This window comes from Cervus elaphus, chromosome 15, assembly GCF_910594005.1.
Source record: "Cervus elaphus chromosome 15, mCerEla1.1, whole genome shotgun sequence".
Classification (NCBI taxonomy): Eukaryota; Metazoa; Chordata; class Mammalia; order Artiodactyla; family Cervidae; genus Cervus; species Cervus elaphus.
Window position 1 is genome coordinate 82,706,281 of NC_057829.1, and position 20,737 is coordinate 82,727,017.

The following is a 20,737-nucleotide window of genomic DNA, read 5'->3' on the forward strand; positions in this document are numbered from 1 at the left end:
GGAGGGGAAAGAGATCAGATTTTAACTTAGGGCTTACAGCATGCCGGACACTTTGTCCAGTGTGCCCTGGACACTCTATCATTGGTTCTTTCAGTGGCTCTGTGGACAACTGTTGGCGTGTCCATTTTAGAGATGACAAGCCTGAGCTTCGGAAGTTAAGCACCTGACCCTAGGTCACATAGGGAGGAGGTGGGGGTCAGTGTGCCTACCCGGATCCCTCCAGCTGTGCTCAAGAGCATCTGACCCGTGCTCAGTCCCCACACCACCCTTGCCTTGCTGTGGGGTCTCAATTCATGTGACATCTCTGGTGTTGCAGCCATGGGTCTTCTTGGCTACCTGGCCCCCTCCGGTGGGTTGAAATAGCTCTCTCCATCCCTCTGGATCAGGTGGTCGAAGGGCTTTGGCTTCAACAGCTCAAATTCCGCCTGCCTTCCCCAAGGTGCTTAGGACCCATCCAGTCTCCTTTGTCTCAGCAGGTGACTTTCAGCTCCTCACCAGCAGAGCAGTTCTTATTAACTCTTATGACTGATGGTACTGGAAAAAGTAATTCTACCTGAGGCTGTTGGGCATTCTGACTGTTTCTGGAATCACAGGCAACTTTACTGCATGGATGAATACTTTTAACCCTGCCTCCCCAACACCCTTGGATTATATCAATTATAATGAAAAAAATTTTATTACAATTTCTTTGTAATTGTATCAAGAGGTATCATTGGTGTGAGATTTAGAAAATTTCCTAGATCTTGAGAATTCTCTTCATTCCAGCAAAGCTAGACACGTCTCCTACATCATAGCGAAAACATCTCTTTACCACTGGATTAGAAAGGAGAAATTAAAAAAAAAAATCACTGTGTTACTGAGTTTGTTCTATTTTTTTATCAAAATTTCCCCTTGAAATTATGATTCTGGTTCGATAGCTACATCAGAGGCTAATGATCTTCTGTCAGTCATTTCATGAGGAATAAATAACTGTCTTTCTTGTTCAGTTGAATGGTTTAGACAATAGATGCCCTGTGGATCCACAGTCTCTCTAAGATTTGTAGCAGTGTTCTCTCATCCTTTTTTTGAAAGTGAAATCTCTTAATAACTTAGAATATTAATAAATATAGCTTGTCATATAAAGAAAACAGTGAGCATCTTAGCTAGAATGAACTATGAATTAAGAAACTGTGAAACTGAAACTATAATGAGAAACTAGTCCTTTTAAGAAATTTGGGGAAAAAAAAAAAAAGAAATTTGGGGCCAAAGGGATGTAAAAGTAGGTGTCAACATGGTGAAACTCAGATTCATAGGAGACAAGCTACATGATGGGTCATTTGCCATTAGAATGCTTCCTGGCTGTCTGACCCTCTCATCAGAGAGCTTCAGGCATCTCCCGAGTAGAGCGGGAACAGTGTCTCTGCTGGCTCCTCTCACCGGGTCTGTAAGTTTGTTCATTTTACCAGCTGAGATCGTTTTACATCTGCTGAGAGCTGCAGGGGCTACAAAATGCTAAGAGGCTAGGAACCCAGCTCCAGAATTCTCTGTAAGCAAGCATGCAGTTATATAACTGATGAACTGCAGATTGCAAGAATAGAGCTTAGGAAGGCTTTTCTTTGAGGATGAAACTTTCCAGAACCAGGCAGGACTCAACAGCAGCTGCAGAGCTGACAGAGTTAGGAGAGCAGTCACTCAACACCTGTTAAAAGCCTGTTAAAATTCCTTGTGAGCTCATCCTCAAGATGGCTTTGTGAGTTGAGTGCTACTAACCCCATTGTACAGATGAGGAAACTGAGGCCCCCAGAGATGAGCTCACACGGGAGAAAGTGGCAGAGCTGAGTCCTGAAAGGTCTGCTTTTCTCAACAGCACACAGTACTCCCTCCTGTTGAACTGAGTATTCAATCCCTGAATCTCCTGTGTCACTTAATTTGTTGTTGCTATTGGTTTATGCAAGACCAACTCTAAAACTTTTCAAGTGCTTCTTTGCTCTAGTGTGGAGAGAAGGGATAAATTGATGTCCATCACGTTTAGCACAGTTTGACAGTGGACCACTAGCACTTGGAAGCAAGATTTAAGTGATCTCAAGTTGGCAGCCCACTGACCCAACCCTGTTAGTACACAGATGAGTTTCATGTGGTCTGTACTGTATTCATTTTTGATAAATTGTTCACATTTAAATGGAGACACTTCTCACAAATATCAGGGTTTCCCTCTTCTGTTAGAAGATCAAAACTTCTGGGAACTCTGAACCCATGTGGCAGATACCACCTTGAGCAGAGGGAAGGGGCTGCATCTTTAAATAGGCAAATGTTGCTGTTTTCCCCAGTCCTCACCACTCTCAAATGTCTCTCAATGGTGAGGCCGGGTATTAGTTGCCATTTATCATCACAAATGAACCATTGAGATTTTTTCTGAAAATATCTCTTGGATCTGAGTGTCCAGCAATAGAGGAGTAACAGAAGACAGACCAAGAAGGCTTTCTATTGCAAAAATGTTGACTCATCATCCAGCTACTTAACTCATGCTCCCTATCTACCTGGCTCCTCCAGTCACGTTGTGGTAGCCCCTTGTGGATCAGCCTCTTATTTTACAGAGCAAACTGAGGCCCAGAGTGAGAAAGAGACTTGCCTAGGATCATGCATTCAGTCAATGGCAGAGCCAGAATGGGAATCTGTACCCCATGCTCTCAACAGCACCCCACTGCTTGTTAGGAGTCTGTAGGGACTGACCAGGCATGCATGTTCTGCATCCTTGGTTTTGGGTGGTCTTGTGGAGATGTACTGGCAAATGCCTCAAAACACCCTTCAACATTAAGATTTATTCAGAGACTTCTCTGGTGGTCCAGTGGTTAGGAATCCGCCTGCCAATGCAGGGGACATGGGTTCTATCCCTGGTCCAGGAAGATCCCACATGCTGCAGAGCAGCTAAGCCTGTGAGCCACAACTACTGAAGCCCACGCACCCTACAGCTTGCACTCTGCAGCAAGAGAAGCCACCGCAGTGAGAAGCCAGGGCGTTGCAGCTAGAGAGTAGCCCCCACTCACCGCAACTACAGAAAGCCTGCGTGCAGAATGAAGACACAGTACAGCCAAAAATAAATTAATTAATCAAAAAAAAATTTATTCCACTACCCAGTATCACCTTTCTCCCTCTTGGAGAAGAAAATACGTACTCTTTGAGCATCACGTGGAAAATTTGTACAATTACCTCATTATAACACAATTCCATATGTGGTGTCAGGTCTAATCAGTTTGGGGAAACTCATTATAATTAGAGTAAAAAATACAACCTCCAAAGCTGAGTCTGTCCCCCTGATTGTTATCGCATTTGTGTTTAAAGCCTTTTCTTTGGTGCCAGTTTCCTCATTTCTTGCAGTCGTTGGAGTCCAAACCTCTTTCACTTGGTTTAAAAGTCAGCTGGGTAGGAAAAGGCAAAATGACTTTATTTCGCCTAAGTGTGTGTGTGTGTGTTAGTAGCTCCGTCGTGTCCGACTCTTTGTGACCCCCTGGACTGTAGCCCACCAGGTTCCTCTGTCCATGGGATTCTCCAGGCAAGGATACTAGTCAGTTGCCACCTAAGCTGACTCAGTAAATAGACCTTTCTTGCAAAGGGAATGTTGTAAACCTGTGACAGTTCATCTGCGTAGTCGGAGAGATGAATCAGTAACTCCCTTTCAGAATCACCAGGCAGGCAGATAGCCCTGTTCAGACCACATGCCTAGCATCACCACTTGGACCAGCAACTTGTATTGTGAGGTTTTGGTTATCGACTCTCACTGATGACAGCCAAGTGAGCCCCGAAAGTGCCAGGAACAAGTGGGGAAACCACCCTCCTTCATCTGCTTCCTAGTTTAGAGGTTTCAAGAGTATTTTTACTTCTCACAGCCAGTCCAACAGAGAAATATTTACAATCAGCTGCTTCCTGCCGAGAAAACCTGCTACAGACTTTGAAAACAAGGGGTGTATGGTCTTACCTTGATCCGTGTGAGTGCTTGTATATGTGTGTGTATGTGTGTGTGTGTGTGTGTTCTAAACTCTGGAGAGCAAATAAACACGTTCTGAGCCCCCAGGAGAGGTCGACTCTTTTCTCTCATACCATTGTTGTAATCGTATTTCTGTTGCTAATAATGTTAGCAAAATATGAAGGCATTTATCATACTTTATCATCTCCATCTTCCAAAATGTCTGGTACTCTGCCTGTATCTTTGAATGCTCAGTTTTATCTCCTAATCATGCTGGAAGCAGGGACCATGTTTCAGGGGGAAGGCGGACCCTTGGAACAAATGTCATCTCCCTGCTCCTCACTAGCATACAAGCTTCTGTGGCCCTTCAGTGTCTCACAAGCTCGTTTCTTTGAGAAGAGGAGGGTGTTGTTTGGCTTGAGTTGGAAAGCGTTTCTTTAAAAACCTTTCTGCTTTCTTTTTCTCCCAATTGAACTTAAATTGAAGCCTTGGTATTACCTCTGACTCCCAGGATCTCAGAGCTGAAAGGCTCATGAGATGCTCATGAGGAGCATCCCGGTCCCAAACTGCCAGCCTCAAAGGAGGAGGGGGCAGAAAACTGTGGGATCCTATGAGTTCGTAGGATGCTATGGTTTGGTAGAGCCTAATTTGCATTCATTTGGTATTTGGGGAAACAGCAGTTTTGGCAAAGCACCTGAGCTGCCCATGGCTCGGCTGGAAGGAGATGCCTCAGAAGCCTTTTGTCAAAGGACCGCTTGCCAGTTCAATAACTCTAGGAGTATCAGTGAGAAAGTGACAAGCATAAGGTTTAACATGGAATCAGAGTCTGTCATGTCAGCTAGACAAGTGAGGACACACCGTGCTGCTTTAGACATGCTGCCCAGAGGACCAATAAGATGTGTTGAAGGAGATCAGCTGCTGCGGGATGCCCACAGGATCTAGGCTGTTGAACTCAGCCTTTAAAATTCCTTTGAACCCTTCTTTCTTTTCCAGAGGGTTTCCCTGTGGCTCAGCTGATAATCTGCCTGCAATGCAGGACACCTGGGTTTGATCCCTAGGTTGGGATGATCCCCTGGAGGAGGAAAAGGCTACCTACTCCAGTATTCTGGCCTAGAGAGTTCCATGGACTATATAGTCCATGGGGCTGCAAAGAGTCGGACACGACTGAGCGACTTTCACTTCACTTCACTTCTTTTCCAAGAAGCAGATAACTCTCCATTTTGGAGCACCTGCAGCGTGGGCCCCACTGTGAGAGAGAGTATGTGCTTTGCCTGCTCTCCTTTGAGCCACAGCCCCGTGAGTTCCTGGGGGCAGGGAGGTGACCGGGTGGAGGTCAAGGGTCTGGCCTTGGACCACATGCCCCAGGACTTGACTTTCATGGATTTTCAGCAGCCCCTTCTCATGTTCATCTTGTGAATCTGCCCAAAGACTGTTGGCTGTTGAGTCTGGACTCATCTATCTTAAAGTCTCCAAACCATTGATTATGGGGACACATAGAAATTCCTGCTCAACATCCACCCTATATCCACTGACCTTGTTTTTAATATTGACAACTTGGCAACACTCAGGACTGCCTCTCTTCCGATTCAAATCATGAAAACTTCCATCCATAACCCTACAAAGCCTCAGGGCAGATCTTTTATGCTCATCACATTCAATGTACAGTCACCCCTCAGTATTCTTCAGGGGATTGGTTCCAGGGCTCCTGTGAACACCAAAATCCATCGATGCTCAAGATCCTTATATAAAGGGAGTAGTAGTAGTTAGGTGGGTAGACGGCTAGGCTGTCAGGTTTGAACAAAGTCTATTACACCTCCCTTAAGAGCTCAGAATGAGGCCAGTACCCACCAAAGCCAAGTGTCCAGCCTCTTCTGCCCACTCTGATATCTCAGGGCAGAGTGAATGAAGAGACAAAACAGAGTAAAATGGATGAGGATGGGGAATTAAGAGCCCATTGCACTTGCTAGGATGGTGGCCAAATGGGGCCTCTTTGGAACACTTGGTAAACCATTTATTAATAATACGCTTCATCACAGCAAACAATTTAGAACTGGCCTGGGCAATGCAGTTTTGCACAGAGTTTTACTTTAAACAGAATATTCAATATATGTTGGCACTGCTTTACTGTTTGAGTACAAATCATTATTCAAAATATTTAAGTGCTTCATTTTTATTCCTAAGATAAACCTGGCTTAATATTGTTTTATTAATAAAAAATAAAAACAAGCAATCCTCTGTTACCTTGTTTAATTTGATTGCTGAAAAAGTTCTGCTTTGGCATAAGCTTGTGTTCATACTTGGGGAACCCTATTTAAGAAGACACATTATTATCAGAGATAATTCATTAAAACTGCAGGTTATTCATCTTTATGTACTATAACCCTGAGTATCATGAACTTACAACTTAGAGTCCTGCTTCTTTCACTTAACGTTGTATCCTAAGTATTGTCTGTAGTGCTACATTTGTTGTTGTTCAGTTGCTCAGTCATGTCTGACTTTTTGTGACCCCATGGGCTGCAGCCCACCAGGCTTTCCTGTCCATCACCATCTTCCAGAATTTGCTCAAATTCATGTCCATTGAGTCGGTGATGCCATCCAACCATCTCATCCTCTGTCATCCCCTTCTCCTTCTGCCTTCAATCTTTCTCACCATCAGGGTCTTTTCCAGTGAGTCGACCCTTCATATCAGGTGGCCAAAGTATTGGAGCTTCAGCTTCAGCATCAGTCCTTCCAATGAACATTCAGACTTGACTTCCTTTAGGACTGACTGGTGTGATCTCCTTCACATAGTCAGAATAATTTCCACGGCTGCATCATAATTCATTGAATGGAAGTATTCTAGTTCTTTATCTTTACTTTCCCCCCCTCCCATAATTACAAACAATTTTAAGCAGAATATCTTCTACATCTCCCCATGGTTTTTTATTATTTCTTGAAGATGGATTCTCAGACACATCAAATCAAGAGGATGGATGTTCTATGGGCCAGGCCTCCTCAGACTTCAGGGTGCACATAGCTCACTTGTGGATCTTGTGAAAGGGGATTCTAACTTCGTACATCCGGGGCAGGTCCGAGGTTCTGTATTTGTGACTAACTCACTGGCGCCGAGGCTGCTGCTCAGGCTTCAGACAGTCTGTTAAAGTCCTTGATGCCCTAGCTTTAGCCCCATCCTACCGACTCTGTCAAGTCACTGTGCAGGCTGGTTGCCTAGGAGCCTTGCCACTCAGGAGTATTTTCTGATCAAGAGGAAAGTTTTGAGTAGGCTGGTGTCCAGAGGAGGTGAGGGCTGTAGCCCCTGTCCTCAGGAGAAGCATCTAAACTCACTCCTGGCTGCCGTTAGAATCACCCAGGGAGTACACACACACACACACACACACACACACACACACACACGCATGTGCGCGCACACACACACACACAAACACACACGCACGCACACACATATACACACACAAACACACACACACACATACATACACACACACACACAAACACACACACGCGCACACACACATGCATGCACATGTGCACCATTAGGGTTCACTCCAGACTGGTGCAAGTAGAAGGTTCTATAATGAGGTTTGACTACCAGTATTTTTGAAAACTTCCCAGGTTTTAAAGGTGGCCCGAATGTCGCCCGGGGTTGAGGACTGTTGTTGTAAGTCCACAGAAAACTCACCTTAAATCTCACTGACTTCAACTGTGTATTAAACCTGACTAGATGAAAAGCTCAGGGCTTACCTACTCCATCTGACTCCACACTTCTGACAATGGATCCAGTGAAGCTATGAGTTGTTTTTGCAGTTCTAAAAACTAATAACCATAATTTCTGAGAGAAAATAAGAAATTTGTCACCACTGGCTTCTCCATCAAACCCACTTTTCCATAGCATTTGCTGGTCCCATCTTCCAAGCTAAAACTCCCTTTCTTTCCCTCGCTTTTCAAAGCTAAGCTGTCATCAGTCATTTGTTCTGCAGGCACTTTTTTCATATAGAACTCCAAACACAGTATTAAAACTCTCTGTTCGCGCAACCGTGACCCTCAATCAGTCCATGAGCCCCTTGAAAGCAGAGACAGCCTCTGAATCAACTTTTTATTTCCTCCACCTTGAACAGTGCCTGTCTAGCACACAGTAGCCACCCCTCAGATCATTGTTGAATGAATGAATGAATGAGATTGAGTAGATTTTGATCACATGCAAGCCTGAAAAGTTGTTCTCATTGTTGAAAGCTTCACACCAGCGTGGTTCTAGCAAGAGCACAGATTGCCGAGATGGTGTCTGGTGCCAACATGGTCTTGACCCTGGGGGTGTTGCAAGATAGCAGACAGGATGCTCAGGGTGCCCTGTGTCCCTGCCGCTTCCCACCTGCTAGGGTAACACCTGCTGTTTCTCTTTGGCAGTTGCCTTTTCAGGCCTTGGCTTCACAACGTTCTACTTGGCTGGCAAGCTGCACTGCTTCACGGAGAGTGGGCGGGGGAAGAGCTGGCGGCTCTGTGCTGCCATCCTGCCCCTGTACTGCGCCATGATGATCGCCCTGTCCCGCATGTGTGACTACAAGCATCACTGGCAAGGTGAGTCCCTGCCCCGGGCCCACCCGGTCCACACGCCATCTGCCACTCTCCTGCAGGGATGGGGGGATACTTGCACCTTCTGCGGGGAGAAGTAAGTGCCTGCTGTGAGAAACTAGAGCTAGCTGAAATAACAGAGCAGGCACAGTTTTAAAGAAAATGCACGTGTTCAGGTGAGCTCTGGCCTTGCAGGGGACAGAATCAGAGCTCCTCCCATTCCTTCATGCTCAACTAGGTGGCTCGAGTCTTCCCAGGAAGGCAGGACCTCAGTCACAGACTCAGATGTGACTTCCCTGCTGGATCCCTTGCCTCTGTTCTCAGACTTGGTGCCAAGTGGTGGTTGGCTCCTATCACATCCACCCTACAAAGGTGTGTTTCTCACCAGCGATACTCTTCCAGAAGAGGTTTCCAGCCCAGGGATGGATGCCAGCAGCCACTGCAGGGCTGGGTGAGGCTCACCTGTATGTTTCAGCCCTGGGGGTGTCTGTGCCAAGTAAGAATAACACAGGACAAGTGAGGTGCTTGTTCCTGGAATAAAGCAAAACCGTGCCATACCCCTCTGCAGATCAGCTGCAGCTCTCAGCTTGCCTGAACCATGGCAGCATCTGCCACGGCAAGAAAGGGAGCAGAGACAGAGGCAGTGTCCATAGAAGGTGTGCCCTCCAGGAGTGCAGGGCTTAGGGCTGTTTCCCAGAATCCGATACTCAGATCACCTTGATCAGGCCACTCCGAGCTAGGGATTGGACTCTTGGAAGTGGGTTTGGAGTGACCGCCAAAAGTGTGCATTGTTAGCAAGGCAGTCCATTAATTCTGATGAAGTCTGAGAAGCACCATGGAGAGCTCCACTGTGTCAGCTTTCAGCAAACACACTGAATGAAATGTGCCTAATCCTAATCCGGCTTCCCTGGATGAATGGCCTTCCATGATATGTCTGTAGCCAGACCCTCCTCTTCCTTTCCTGTCCTCCTGCTGTCCCCCGGGCTCATTCCCCTCTGCCCCCTTTTCTGACTACCCTCTTCTCACCTCTTCCCAGGTGTTTGTCCCAGTGGTAGTGAGGCAGCAGTTGAGGCCAGAGATGAGGGGAACTCCTGCTTGGAGGTACCTTTGCCCCATCTTCTCCAGGGGCCTTCTGCTCCTTCTCTGGCTTCAGCTCCACTTTCTACCCTCCTGGAACTCACACGCTGAGTGTCATGAGCTTCCAGCAGCAGCTTCAACCTGGGGGTGAAGGGTCTGGGAGAAAAGGAGGCTGATGCATGGTCTAGACAGGTGGAGGCATCAAGGAGGTTTGAGGCCCTGCTGATGGGGGTGGTCAGTAGAGGCCCATTGAGCTGCACCCTGAGCCTTCCCTTGTTCTCGCTTTTATCAGTGACTTGGATGAAATTCTGGATAATGAGGCCACACAATGGGGGGCGGGGGAGTAGGCAGGAAGAGAATCTCTGAGCCAATACCACAAGGGCAGACCCATCACACCCTTGGAACTAGGAATATTTTCCAACAGAATCATGGTGACGCATATGATTAGAGCATGTCCCCATGAGGACTGTTATGGGCTGGATGGCATTTCATGAACTGCTTCTCATTTATCCCTTGTAAACTGTAGTTTCTTCTTCTGAACATGGGAACGATAATCCCCCAACATTTCCCAGAGCCATTTTATAGACTAAATGAAATAATGGATCTGAGTGTACTTGTAAATGAAAGCATGTTGCACAACTGTGAATCGATATTGAAATTGCTTAGTGCATCATTTCTAAAGAAAGATGTGTTGTGTCTCCCAAGCCACTGATTTTGAGGTAGACATGCTTTTGGCACATGGTCCGTTTGTAAGCTCTGAATCCCTAGTTTCCACTTTTATTCCTCCACATTGGATCTGAGAAATGATGAAGGATTTCAGAGTTGACATTTTGGCTTCATCTTGGAAGATAGTAAGAACCTTTGTGTGGTGATCTTGTCCTGAAAACCTAGGAAGAGAGGTTGGCCTGTCTTAAATGCTCCTTTGTTACTATTGATCTGTGGTTGGTGCATCATGAAAGGATGAAGAATCGCAGTTCTTGGCTTTGGGGAGATGCTGGACTTGATGCAGCTGGTGCCCCCAAGCCCTGCTGGCAGCGGAGCTTCATGCCCATCCTATCCAACTGGCACAGAAGGGAACTTGGAGCAGTAGAGGGAGAATACTAATGCTCTGTGAGCTGATGGGAAAACAAAGCAAGAGAATTTATGATCAGTGATATGTAGGGCCCTACTTTGGGGGTGGGAGGGGCAAGCCAAAGTTGCATCATGGTAGACCCATCCTGCAGCCCAAACTGAATGTGCCTGAGTGGGTTACAGGTCATGGATGTGGCCCAGCTACCCATTCAGCTGTGCCATCACCTGTTCAGCTTGTACCCTGGAGGTAGCCAGGAGCAGAGTGTGCCTTTCCTTGGATCCTCTAATGGGCCCTGGTTTGGACTCATTTTATCTGAATTCCCCTTTAGGGGGTCATCTGCCACTATCTATACCAGTGGTCTCAATGGGGAGCAACTGAACCTCCTAGGGGACATTTAGCAATGTCTGGGGACATCTTCACAGATGGGGTGGTGGGAGTGGTGGTGCCTACTGGCATCTAGTGGCTAGAGGCCAGGGATGCTCGTCAACATCCTACAGCGTACAAGATAGCACCTCCTCCGCAGGGAAGACTCCTCAGCCCCAAACATCTACGGCTGAGGTTGAGAGAGCCTGACCTACACCACCTCTCGGGCCTCCCAGGTGGTGCTAGTGGTAAAGCAACCACCTGCCAATGCAGGAGACATAAGAGACACAGGTTCGATCCCTGGGTTGGGAAGATACTCTGGAGGAGGGCATGGCGACCCAAACTCCAGTATTCTTGCCTGGAGAATCCCATGGACAGAGGATCCTGGTGGGCTACAGTCCCTAGGATTGGACAGAATCGGACACAACTGAAGCAACTAAGTGCATACACACACACACCCCACCTCTCAGCTCCATCTTTCTTTCCCTATTACACGTTAAGAGCAGCAGTGTTCAATGAGTGGAAAATTTGATTCGTTCAACACTCACTTTTTAAGGAAGTAATCAAGGAGGCTGGAGAGGTTTGCGGCTTGGAGAAGGGATAGACGGTGAGGCCCTTGGCTGCTGTGTGGGAGGGTGTTGGAGGCAGGATGCTTGGCTGAGCTTAAGGAGGTATTGTTTGTTGGTGGATTGAGCTGCCCAGTGACCGTGGGCAGGGGCCATCCATCATGATGAAAATTCATGGGGAGACCCCTAGGCAGCAGTACAACCTGAGAACCTCTCATTATAGACTTTAGTTAACAACATTAATATTATGAGATTTTTATGACTCCATTTCAATTTTGATTTAAGCAACTGTGTCTAATGTGGAAGTATATCCAATTACTCGATTACATATTCATATCCAGTAAATAACCCATAATCTCAAATGCTTTGCTCTGTTCATTATCATGGTTATCGACGCCCTTTCGGTCTTCTCTGCCTTCCCAGCTCCACTCCAAACACTCAAGTCTGTTGTTTTATTAAGTGAGGAACATTGGAGGGCACAGGCCATGGTCTGGAGGGGCAGTAAGACACGTAACAGGGCTTCTTCACAAATAAAACCGCTGGATAGATTATAAATCTTTCTCTGCCTGAAATTCTCCTTGTCTCTGTGACATGCTGGCTTTTGGGCCAGCTGGAAACTTGAGAATCCCTGGGTATTGTCAACGCTTCACAAAGAAGCCTAGCTTTGTGATTAACTGTGTGTTTTTAGCATTAAGACTTGTAGAACTCCCATGCCAGGGGGAACATCTGTGGAGAAAAATGCACAGGAAGAAGAGAGTACCTCCCTGAACCGTCTTCCGCCTCAGTTCATAGTCTCGTGGGTTTATGCTTCCTGTCAGGGGACAGTTAGAGCCGGAAGTGGCAGGAGTGTGTTGGTTTCTTCGTGAACGGACATAACAAGCTCCTTCTGCCCTCAGATCCTTGTATCTGATTCCAGTGTTTCCTTATGTGACTCCAGCTTGCAAGTAACCTTCTAACCAACACTGATTCTCTAACCATAGCCCATTTTAAGCAGCCCTGGGTGCCTCAGGTAGTGTTTCGTCATAAGAAAGGGCACCTAGGTCTGAATGTAATCCAGAGAAACAAGCCTCAAGGGAGGAAGCAGTCGTTTGTTCCCACCCAGCCTGAGGCCGGGACACATCCATGTCAGTCACAGGCACCATGCCTGACTGGCCTGAAAATTTCAAGATGGCGCCACTACTTTTGCCGGGTTTCCTGACTTGGCCGTGAAGGGTCTGTGATATGCAATGAGTTCAGGTGTAGTTTCTGGTCCCTGCAGATGGGGTGTTTGAGGATGAAGACACTGCGCCTACATGGAGAAGGAAATGGCAACCCACTCCAGTATTCTTACCCGGAAAATCCCATGGACTGAGGAGCCTGGCAGGCTACAGACCAGGGGGTCACAAAGAGTCAGACATGACTGAGCAGCGTAGTGAGCGCCCTGCACCTAAGTACCTGAACCAGACTAAAAAGCCAGGCGGAGTCTGCTCCCTCCTCGCGCAGTCCCATTCACCCCCCAACACACACACAGTGAGGGACACACCCTGCTCACCAGGCCTCCCTGGGCAGTCGGAAACAATCTCTAGATTCTCTAAATGAAGTGACTTGAAAAGAAGACTTTGGAATGTATCAGGGTTCCCACCAAAACCCACCAGCCTTACATAGAACAGGAGCGCTAAATTCCTCCCTCCAAGATCCTCCTTCCCAGGTGAACCGATCTCATCTCTTCCTCCTTCCACAACTGGCTGCCCATGTGGTGTGTCTGCATTCACATTTATCACCAGCTGCCAAATGCTGCTTGGGGTCTGGGACCTCTGGCCTTGACTGCCCGTGAATCCACCCGTCTCTGCCACCATACCGGGGGCATCCCTGCGGGAGGGCTTGAGCCCCATTTCTGGGGTCAGAATGCACCAAACAGGGACTTCCCTGGATGGACCAGTGGTTAAGAATCCGCTTTCCAGTGCGGAGGATGCGGGTTCGATCCCTGGTCAGAGACTAAGATCCCACATGCCACGGGGCAATTAAGCCCGAATGCCACAGCTGCTGAGTCCATGCGCCTCAGCCAGAGAGAAGCCCAGCCACCACACGAATATCCCACATGCTGCAACTAGGACACAATGCGGCCAAATAAGTAAATATTTTAAAAAACAATCCACTGGGCAGAGAGCATTAGGCCCTGAGAGGCTTTCTCAGCCAGGCCCCCTGCCCTCTGCCCTGACCTCCCTTATTGCTTAGTTCCCAGGGAAGACAGGCGTTGGCTGCTCCCAAGTCTCTTGACAACCTGGCTTCATTTAACTGTGCTTTCTGCTGTTGGCTTTATGTTCAAAATAATTCCAGAAGCCACCTTCTTCTTCCCGCTGTAGTCCAGACCACCATCACCTGCTGCCTGGGTTATTGCTGAAGCCCTGCTACCATCTCCCTTCCTTTCTCCTCTGCCGCTTACGCTGCAGCCAGGAAGAACCTTTAAACCCTGTCACATGTGGTGCCTGCTCCTCCGCCCCTGGGGACTCCTTGTGTCCATCAGCATCAAAGCCCAGGTCCTACAGCGACTATGAGACCTGGTCCTGCAGTTCTTGCTTCTCTGACGGTGTTCTGCACTGCCCTTCCTTGTTCATGCCAGTGCTTTCCCACCCCAGGGCCTTTGCACTGGCTGTCTCCTATGCCCAGAATTCACTTCTTTCAGATGTGTGTATGGCTCTTCCCTTCCCTCCTCCTGATCTTAGCTCAAGTGAGGCTGTCTTATAGTGACCACTCTGTTGAAATTGCAACCCAGTCCCCACACTCTCTGTGGTGCTCACCTTGCTCATCTACCACCTTCTGACAAACCCAGTCATTTCTTGCTCAGTCACTTCAGTCATGTCCAGCTCTTTGCAACTCTACGGACTGTAACCTGCCAGGCTCCTCTGTCTATGGGATTCTCCAAGCAAAAATACTGGAGTGGGTTGCCATGCCCTCCTCCAGGTGATCTTCCTGACCCAGGGTTCGAACACATGTCCCCTGCATTGCAGGCAAATTCTTTACCACTGAGCCACTGGGGAAATCCCAGTCATTTCTTAGGTATTGATTTTTGTCTGTTCTTATCCACTTGAACAAGAGTCTGCACAGTTCCTCTGTGAAGGATCAGATAGTCACTACCTAGGGCTTTATGTGGGCCATAAAGTCTGTATTGTAACTGCTCGAGCTGGTGATGGTGGTGTGAACACCAGCCTATAAATGAATGGTTCACATAGTTTGCTGCTGTCTGTACTAGAATATATTCTCCCCGTGGGGAAGGATTTGTGTCTCTTTTGCTGGTATGGCACATAGTAGGAGCTTGTGTTAGTTTCCCAGATTCTACAAACTGAATAGAAGAATAAAGGTTGTCTCATGGTTCTGGAGGCCAGAAGCCCAAGGTCAAGGTGTTGGCGGCCCCTCTCCCTCTGACACCTGCACCGGAAAGAGCTTTCCTTGCGTCTTGCAGCTGATCAGCCCCACATAGTTCTCAGCTTCTGCAAACATAATTCCAATCTCTGCCTCTATCTTCACATGGCATTTCCCTTGAGTTTCTTCACATCACCTTCCCTCTGTGTGTATCTGTCTCTGTGTTCAAATTTCCCCTTTCTGTAAGCACACCAGTCAGATTAGAGCCCATTCTACTGATCTCATTTGGGCTTGATTATCTCTGTACAGATTCTATATCCAAATATGGTTGCATTCTGAGGTACTGAGGTTTAGGACTTAAGCGTATCTTTTGGAGGAACAATTCTTTATGTTTAACAGTGCTCAGTACCTAAGTGTGTAATGCAGGAATTAATAGTTTTTGTTAAATCATATTCCTTTCTAATTTTATCTTCTCTATGCACTGGTTTTACTAAAACTATTCTTACTCTTTGCAAGTTCTTTCTCTTCAAAAATGAACCAAAAAGTAAACTTCAAAAACCATCCGCTCACTCCTTCATTATATCTCTTGTACCTGTGTGTCAGGCATATTCTCTGATGGAGGCACAGTATTGACGCAGACAGACTTGGTGCTGCCCTGCCAGCTTACAGTGTAGCGGGTAGATTGTGCATTCTCTGTGCTGTGTAAGTTCTTTTATAAAAGCTCAAAGTCACAAAAATGAGATGTGTTATTAGTAGTAGAATAAAAAGAACAGAAACAATCATGTGAGGTTGTTGAGTTTTCCAGAAATGGTCATTACTCTTAGGGTCTTGGGTCATAAAGCCCAAGGCATACAAGGTCCCAAGTAAGCCAGCTGAGTGATGTTGGATGTTGCTATGACAACAGGGAGGGATGTGTTCCTCCTGGGGACCTGATGGCACGTCATCAGAACACTTTCTGCTTGTTGGTGCCAGAGCTGAGTACTGGCACCTCAATAGGCCAGACCTCACAAGATCCTTTCCTGCCCTTCAACCTCATGAGAAGAGGTTGAGGTCATGCTCATTTTCCAGGTAAGGATTGAAATACAGGTCACCTGATTCAAAGTCTAACCCTCTTTCTATTACCATTGGAGCCCACTAGGTATTGATTCTAACCTCCCCTTTCAAATAGCTTTGTTGAGGTGTAATTCATAACTCATAATGCATAGGTTCTCCCTTTAAAATGTATAATTAAATGGTTTTTAGTATATTCAGAGCTGTGCAGCCATCACCACTGTCTAATTCCAGAAAATGTTCATATCGGCCGCCACAGCCCCTGGCAATCAGAAATCTACTTTCTTTCTCTGTGGATTTCCATCTTTTGGACATTGCATATTCCTGGCATCACATAATATGTGGCCTTTTGTGTCTTGTGGTATCTATTCTTTAGTGCATCTTGTAAATGTTGTTCAGGGCCTCTCAACATTTACTGAGTAATAACTGCTGGGTTGGGCTTTCAAGTGGCTCAGTGGTAAAGAGTCAGCCTGCCAAGCAGGAGACCGAGTTTGATCCCTGGGTTGGGAAGATCCCCTGAAGGAGGAAATGGCAACCAACTCCAGTATTCTTGCCATGGACAGAAGAGCCTGGCAGGCTACATTCCATGGGGTCGCAGAGTCAGACGCAACTTAGTGACTGCACATACACAATTCAGTTCAGTTCAATTCAGTCGCTCAGTCGTGTCCAACTCTTTGTGACCCCACGAATCGCAGCATGCCAGGACTCCATGTCTATCACCAACTCCCGAAGTCTACTCAAACTCATGTCCATCGAGTCAGTGATGCCATCCAGCCATCTCATCCTCTGTCGTCCCCTTCTTGTCCTGCCCCCAATCCCTCCCAGCATCAGGGTCTTTTCCAATGAGTCAACTCTCCGCATCAGGTGGTCAAAGTATTGGAGCTTCAGCTTCAGCATCACTCCTTCCAATGAATATTCAGGACTGATTTCTTTTACAAGGGACTGGTTGGATCTCCTTGCATTCCAAGGGACTTTCAAGAGTCTTCTCCAACACCACAGTTCAAAAGCATCAATTCTTTGGCACTCAGCTTTCTTCACAGTCCAACTCTCACATCCATACATGACCACTGGAAAAAACATAGCCTTGACCAGACGGACCTTTGTTGGCAAAGTAAGGTCTCTGCTTTTTAATATGCTATCTAGGTTGGTCATAACTTTCTGTCCAAGGAGTAAGTGTCTTTTAATTTCATGGCTACAATCTCCATCTGCAGTAATTTTGGACCCCCCAAAATAAAGTCTGACACTGTTTCCACTGTTTCCCCATCTATCTCCCATGAAGTGATAGGACCAGATGCCATGATCTTAGTTTTCTAAATGTTGAGCTTTAAGCCAACTTTTTCACTCTCCTCTTTCACTTTCATCAAGAGGCTTTTTAGTTCCTCTTCACTCTCTGCCATAAGGGTGGTGTTATCTGCATATCTGAGGTTATTGATATTTCTCCCAGCAATCTTGATTCCGGCTTGTGCTTCTTCCAGCCCAGTGTTTCTCATGATGTACTCTGCATATAAGTTAAATAAGCAGGGTGACAATATACAGCCTTGATGTACTCCTTTTCCTATTTGGAACCAGTCTGTTGTTCCATGTCCAGTTCTAACTGTTGCTTCCTGACCTGCATATAGGTTTCTCAAGAGGTGGTCTGGTATTCCCATCTCTTTAAGAATTTTCCACAGTTTATTGTGATCCACACAGTCAAAGGCTTTGGCATAGTCAATAAAGCAGAAATAGATGTTTTTCTGGAACTCCTTTGCTTTTCCATGATCCAGCAGATGTTGGCAACTTGATCTCTGGTTCCTCTGCCTTTCCTAAAACCAGCTTGACCATCTGGAAGTTCACGGTTCACGTATTGCTGAAGCCTGGCTTGGAGAATTTTGAGCGTTACTTTACTAGCATGTGAGATGAGTGCAATTGTGCAGTAGTTTGAGCATTCTTTGGCATTGCCTTTCTTTGGGATGGAAATGAAAACTGACCTTTTCCAGTCCTGTGGCCGCTGCTGAGTTTTTCAAATTTGCTGGCATATTGACTGCAGCACTTTCACAGCATCATCTTTCAGGATTTGAGATAGCTCAACTGGAATTCCATCACCTCCACTAGCTTTGTTTGTAGTGCACACAACTGCTGGGCTCTGGGGAGATGAAGATGAGGTACTCAAGGGGCAGTTAATGCTGACAGGTGGATGTGAGCTGAGAGGTGCACAGACAACAGCCTAGAAAGCTAGTGGAGCCCCTGGTCCTCGACAAAGTCCCAAGGGGACATGGAAAACCATCTTCTCCAGCCCACACCAGAAGCCTGGTCAACTTATGTCCTATAGAACTATAGAGACACACCTCTCTGGGAGAAGATGGACCACTCCTTTCAGTTTCTCAAACTTGCCACGCCCCCTCCTTCCTCTGCCCAGAAGACTGCGCTGCCATCCCTGCCTCCACTTCCCACACTGCTGGTTTGCACCTGCTCATCCTGCAGGGCTGACCCTTGGGTCTTGTCCTCAGCAAAACTCCCCTGATCCAGACAAGCCAGACCACCCTGCTGGCTGATCTCACAGACCCGCCTTCTCCTTCACGGCGCTCACCACAGCTGCCACTCGCTGATAAGACTGTCGCTTCTCAGTGTCCGTCTTAGCCCCTAGGATTGGGAACACATCTCTTTGGTTCAGCCTTGTGTTCTGGTACTGGGCATCACTCCTGACACCTGATCCCCTTGCAAAATACGTGATGGATGAATGACATCGATGCTGAGTGAGGAGAGCCCAACTTGTGTACTCGGGGGACATGGAGGTCCACACACCCCCCCTTGGAGCCCTCTAGTTCCATGCGACCATATTTGGGGTGAAGTCAATCCCAAGCAGTTTTTTCCCTAACAAGGGCCGCCTGTCTCCTGCCTGCTTTTCTCTAAACACATGCTCTATGGGATGGGAATGGGATTTCATTAAGTGGCACTTAATGAGAGTCTCTCTCTTTAAGTAAGTCATTTTTTAAATCTGATTCATCATCTTTGTGATAAACAAAGCCCTGAATAACAGCTGAGAAGGCGCCTTCGCTAGACCTTCCATTGCCCTAGTTGCTTCTAATAACTACGGTGGCACCTACGATACCACTTTTTGCTCACTCCATTAAATGGGAAAACAGCATTGACAGCACTCACGTGCTCTGGCTTGCTGCCACGTCAGTAAGCTTGGGGAACGTACATTCAGAATGATTTGGTATCTTTTGGTCCATGATACACCTCGTGCGTGTGACAAATGCCTTGTCACAGAAAATAAAAGTCAAGTGGCATTATTTATAGGTTTCTCTGTGTGGTCTGTTCAATAGTCAATGACTCAAACACAGTTGTCCTGGGTCATTTCAGATACTCATAAAAGTAATACCCCGTGGGCCTGTTCTCTGGGGTTATTGGAAAAACAAAACAATGGTGTGTCTCCAAGACTTACATGAAAAAGCCTGGCACATTTGCTGGCACAGGCTCCTGCCCATAGGAGGTATGAAGTTTCTCAATATGAGGAACTTGATTTAATCACATAATTAATGTGACCCCTGCCTCATGACCCCACGGAGGAATTCATAGTAAGCATTACTTTCTAATTTCTTGGGTGAAATTTTTTTTAAGTTCATGAGTTTATTTAAAATGCTGTGAAAGTGTGGCCATGCCAAAGAGATGACAACTATAGACTGTTGAGTTACTGTGTGAAGGGAAGGGTGGGGAAGGATTAGAAAGTCGCCAGTAGTTCTGAGAAGATCCGCTGGAGGAGGAAATGGCAACCCACTCCAGTATTCTTGCCTCGAGGATCCCATGGACAGAGAAGTCTGGTCGGCTGCGGTCTATAGGGTCAAAAAGAGTCAGCCACATCTGAAGCGACAGCACGCAGTGCTGGAGAGGAACAGAGTAACAGTGATGCATGCTATTTTTTTTTTTTAATTAAAAAAGTTTTTTTGGCTACATAACATAGCATGTGAGGCCTTAATTCCCTGACCATGGATCAAACCCTTGTCCCCTACATTGGAAACACAGCATCTTAACCACTGGACTGCCATAGAAGTCTAAGACTATTGTTTTAGATATTGCATTTCAAGGCCTTATTTTGTGGCATGCACTGTTCAGAAGCAGATCTCATCAAATCATTGTCACGATTAAATGACTTGGATATTGAGGTTTCCACTTGAGAGCTGGGGAAACTGAGGTTCAGAGGTGCAGTGACTTGCCCTGGTGTGTCTACAGTGTCTTTGTGATGGATTTCTCAGCCAAGAGGATTCTCAGGTCCGGGGTGAGAATAGAGGCTGGATAACTTACCGCGGCCCCAGGCATCTGCTCTGGGAGCAGAGCTGGGCACCTGGGTTTCACCGTATCTCACAAGTGGTCCTCTCCACCCCTCTCACCTTGGTGGCTACTCATCAGGGCTGAGTGGCCACTAATCTCTTTCCCTCCTCTTTCTGCCAGGTGGTGGCCACAGTTGCACCGTGTTTGCACTCCTATGCAGAGGAAGTAGCCACAATTATTCAGTCTCTCTGGCCTGTTAGAATGACTTTTGTTTGCAAGTGATATTTTATCCCAATGAAGGGTATGACCTATTTTCTGAAGATGCTCAGCAGAGTTTCGTAATGATCTGCAGGCTGGTCTCAGTAGGTTGACCCTGGGGACCAAATTCCTAGAACATTCACATGAGAAAGAGTCTCAGCTGCCAAACACTTATTCCTGGTGAGGGAACTTAGGTTCAGAGAGGGGAATAGGGACAACACAGGACAGTAACCAGAGCCTAGCTCCCAATTACTGTGC

At 46.8% G+C, this 20,737-nt stretch overlaps 1 protein-coding gene across 3 annotated transcripts in view; it reads left to right on the top strand.

The window, feature by feature from the left end:
• Positions 1 to 20,737, top strand: part of PLPP4 (phospholipid phosphatase 4) — a 141,255-nt gene that overhangs the window by 118,547 nt on the left and 1,971 nt on the right. For all 3 annotated transcript variants that reach the window (XM_043926984.1, XM_043926982.1, XM_043926983.1), the window contains one exon: positions 8,342 to 8,512. In XM_043926984.1, the coding sequence (XP_043782919.1) occupies positions 8,342 to 8,467 (126 nt within the window). In that variant the 3' untranslated portion in view covers positions 8,468 to 8,512. The remainder of the gene's footprint in view (positions 1 to 8,341; positions 8,513 to 20,737) is intronic.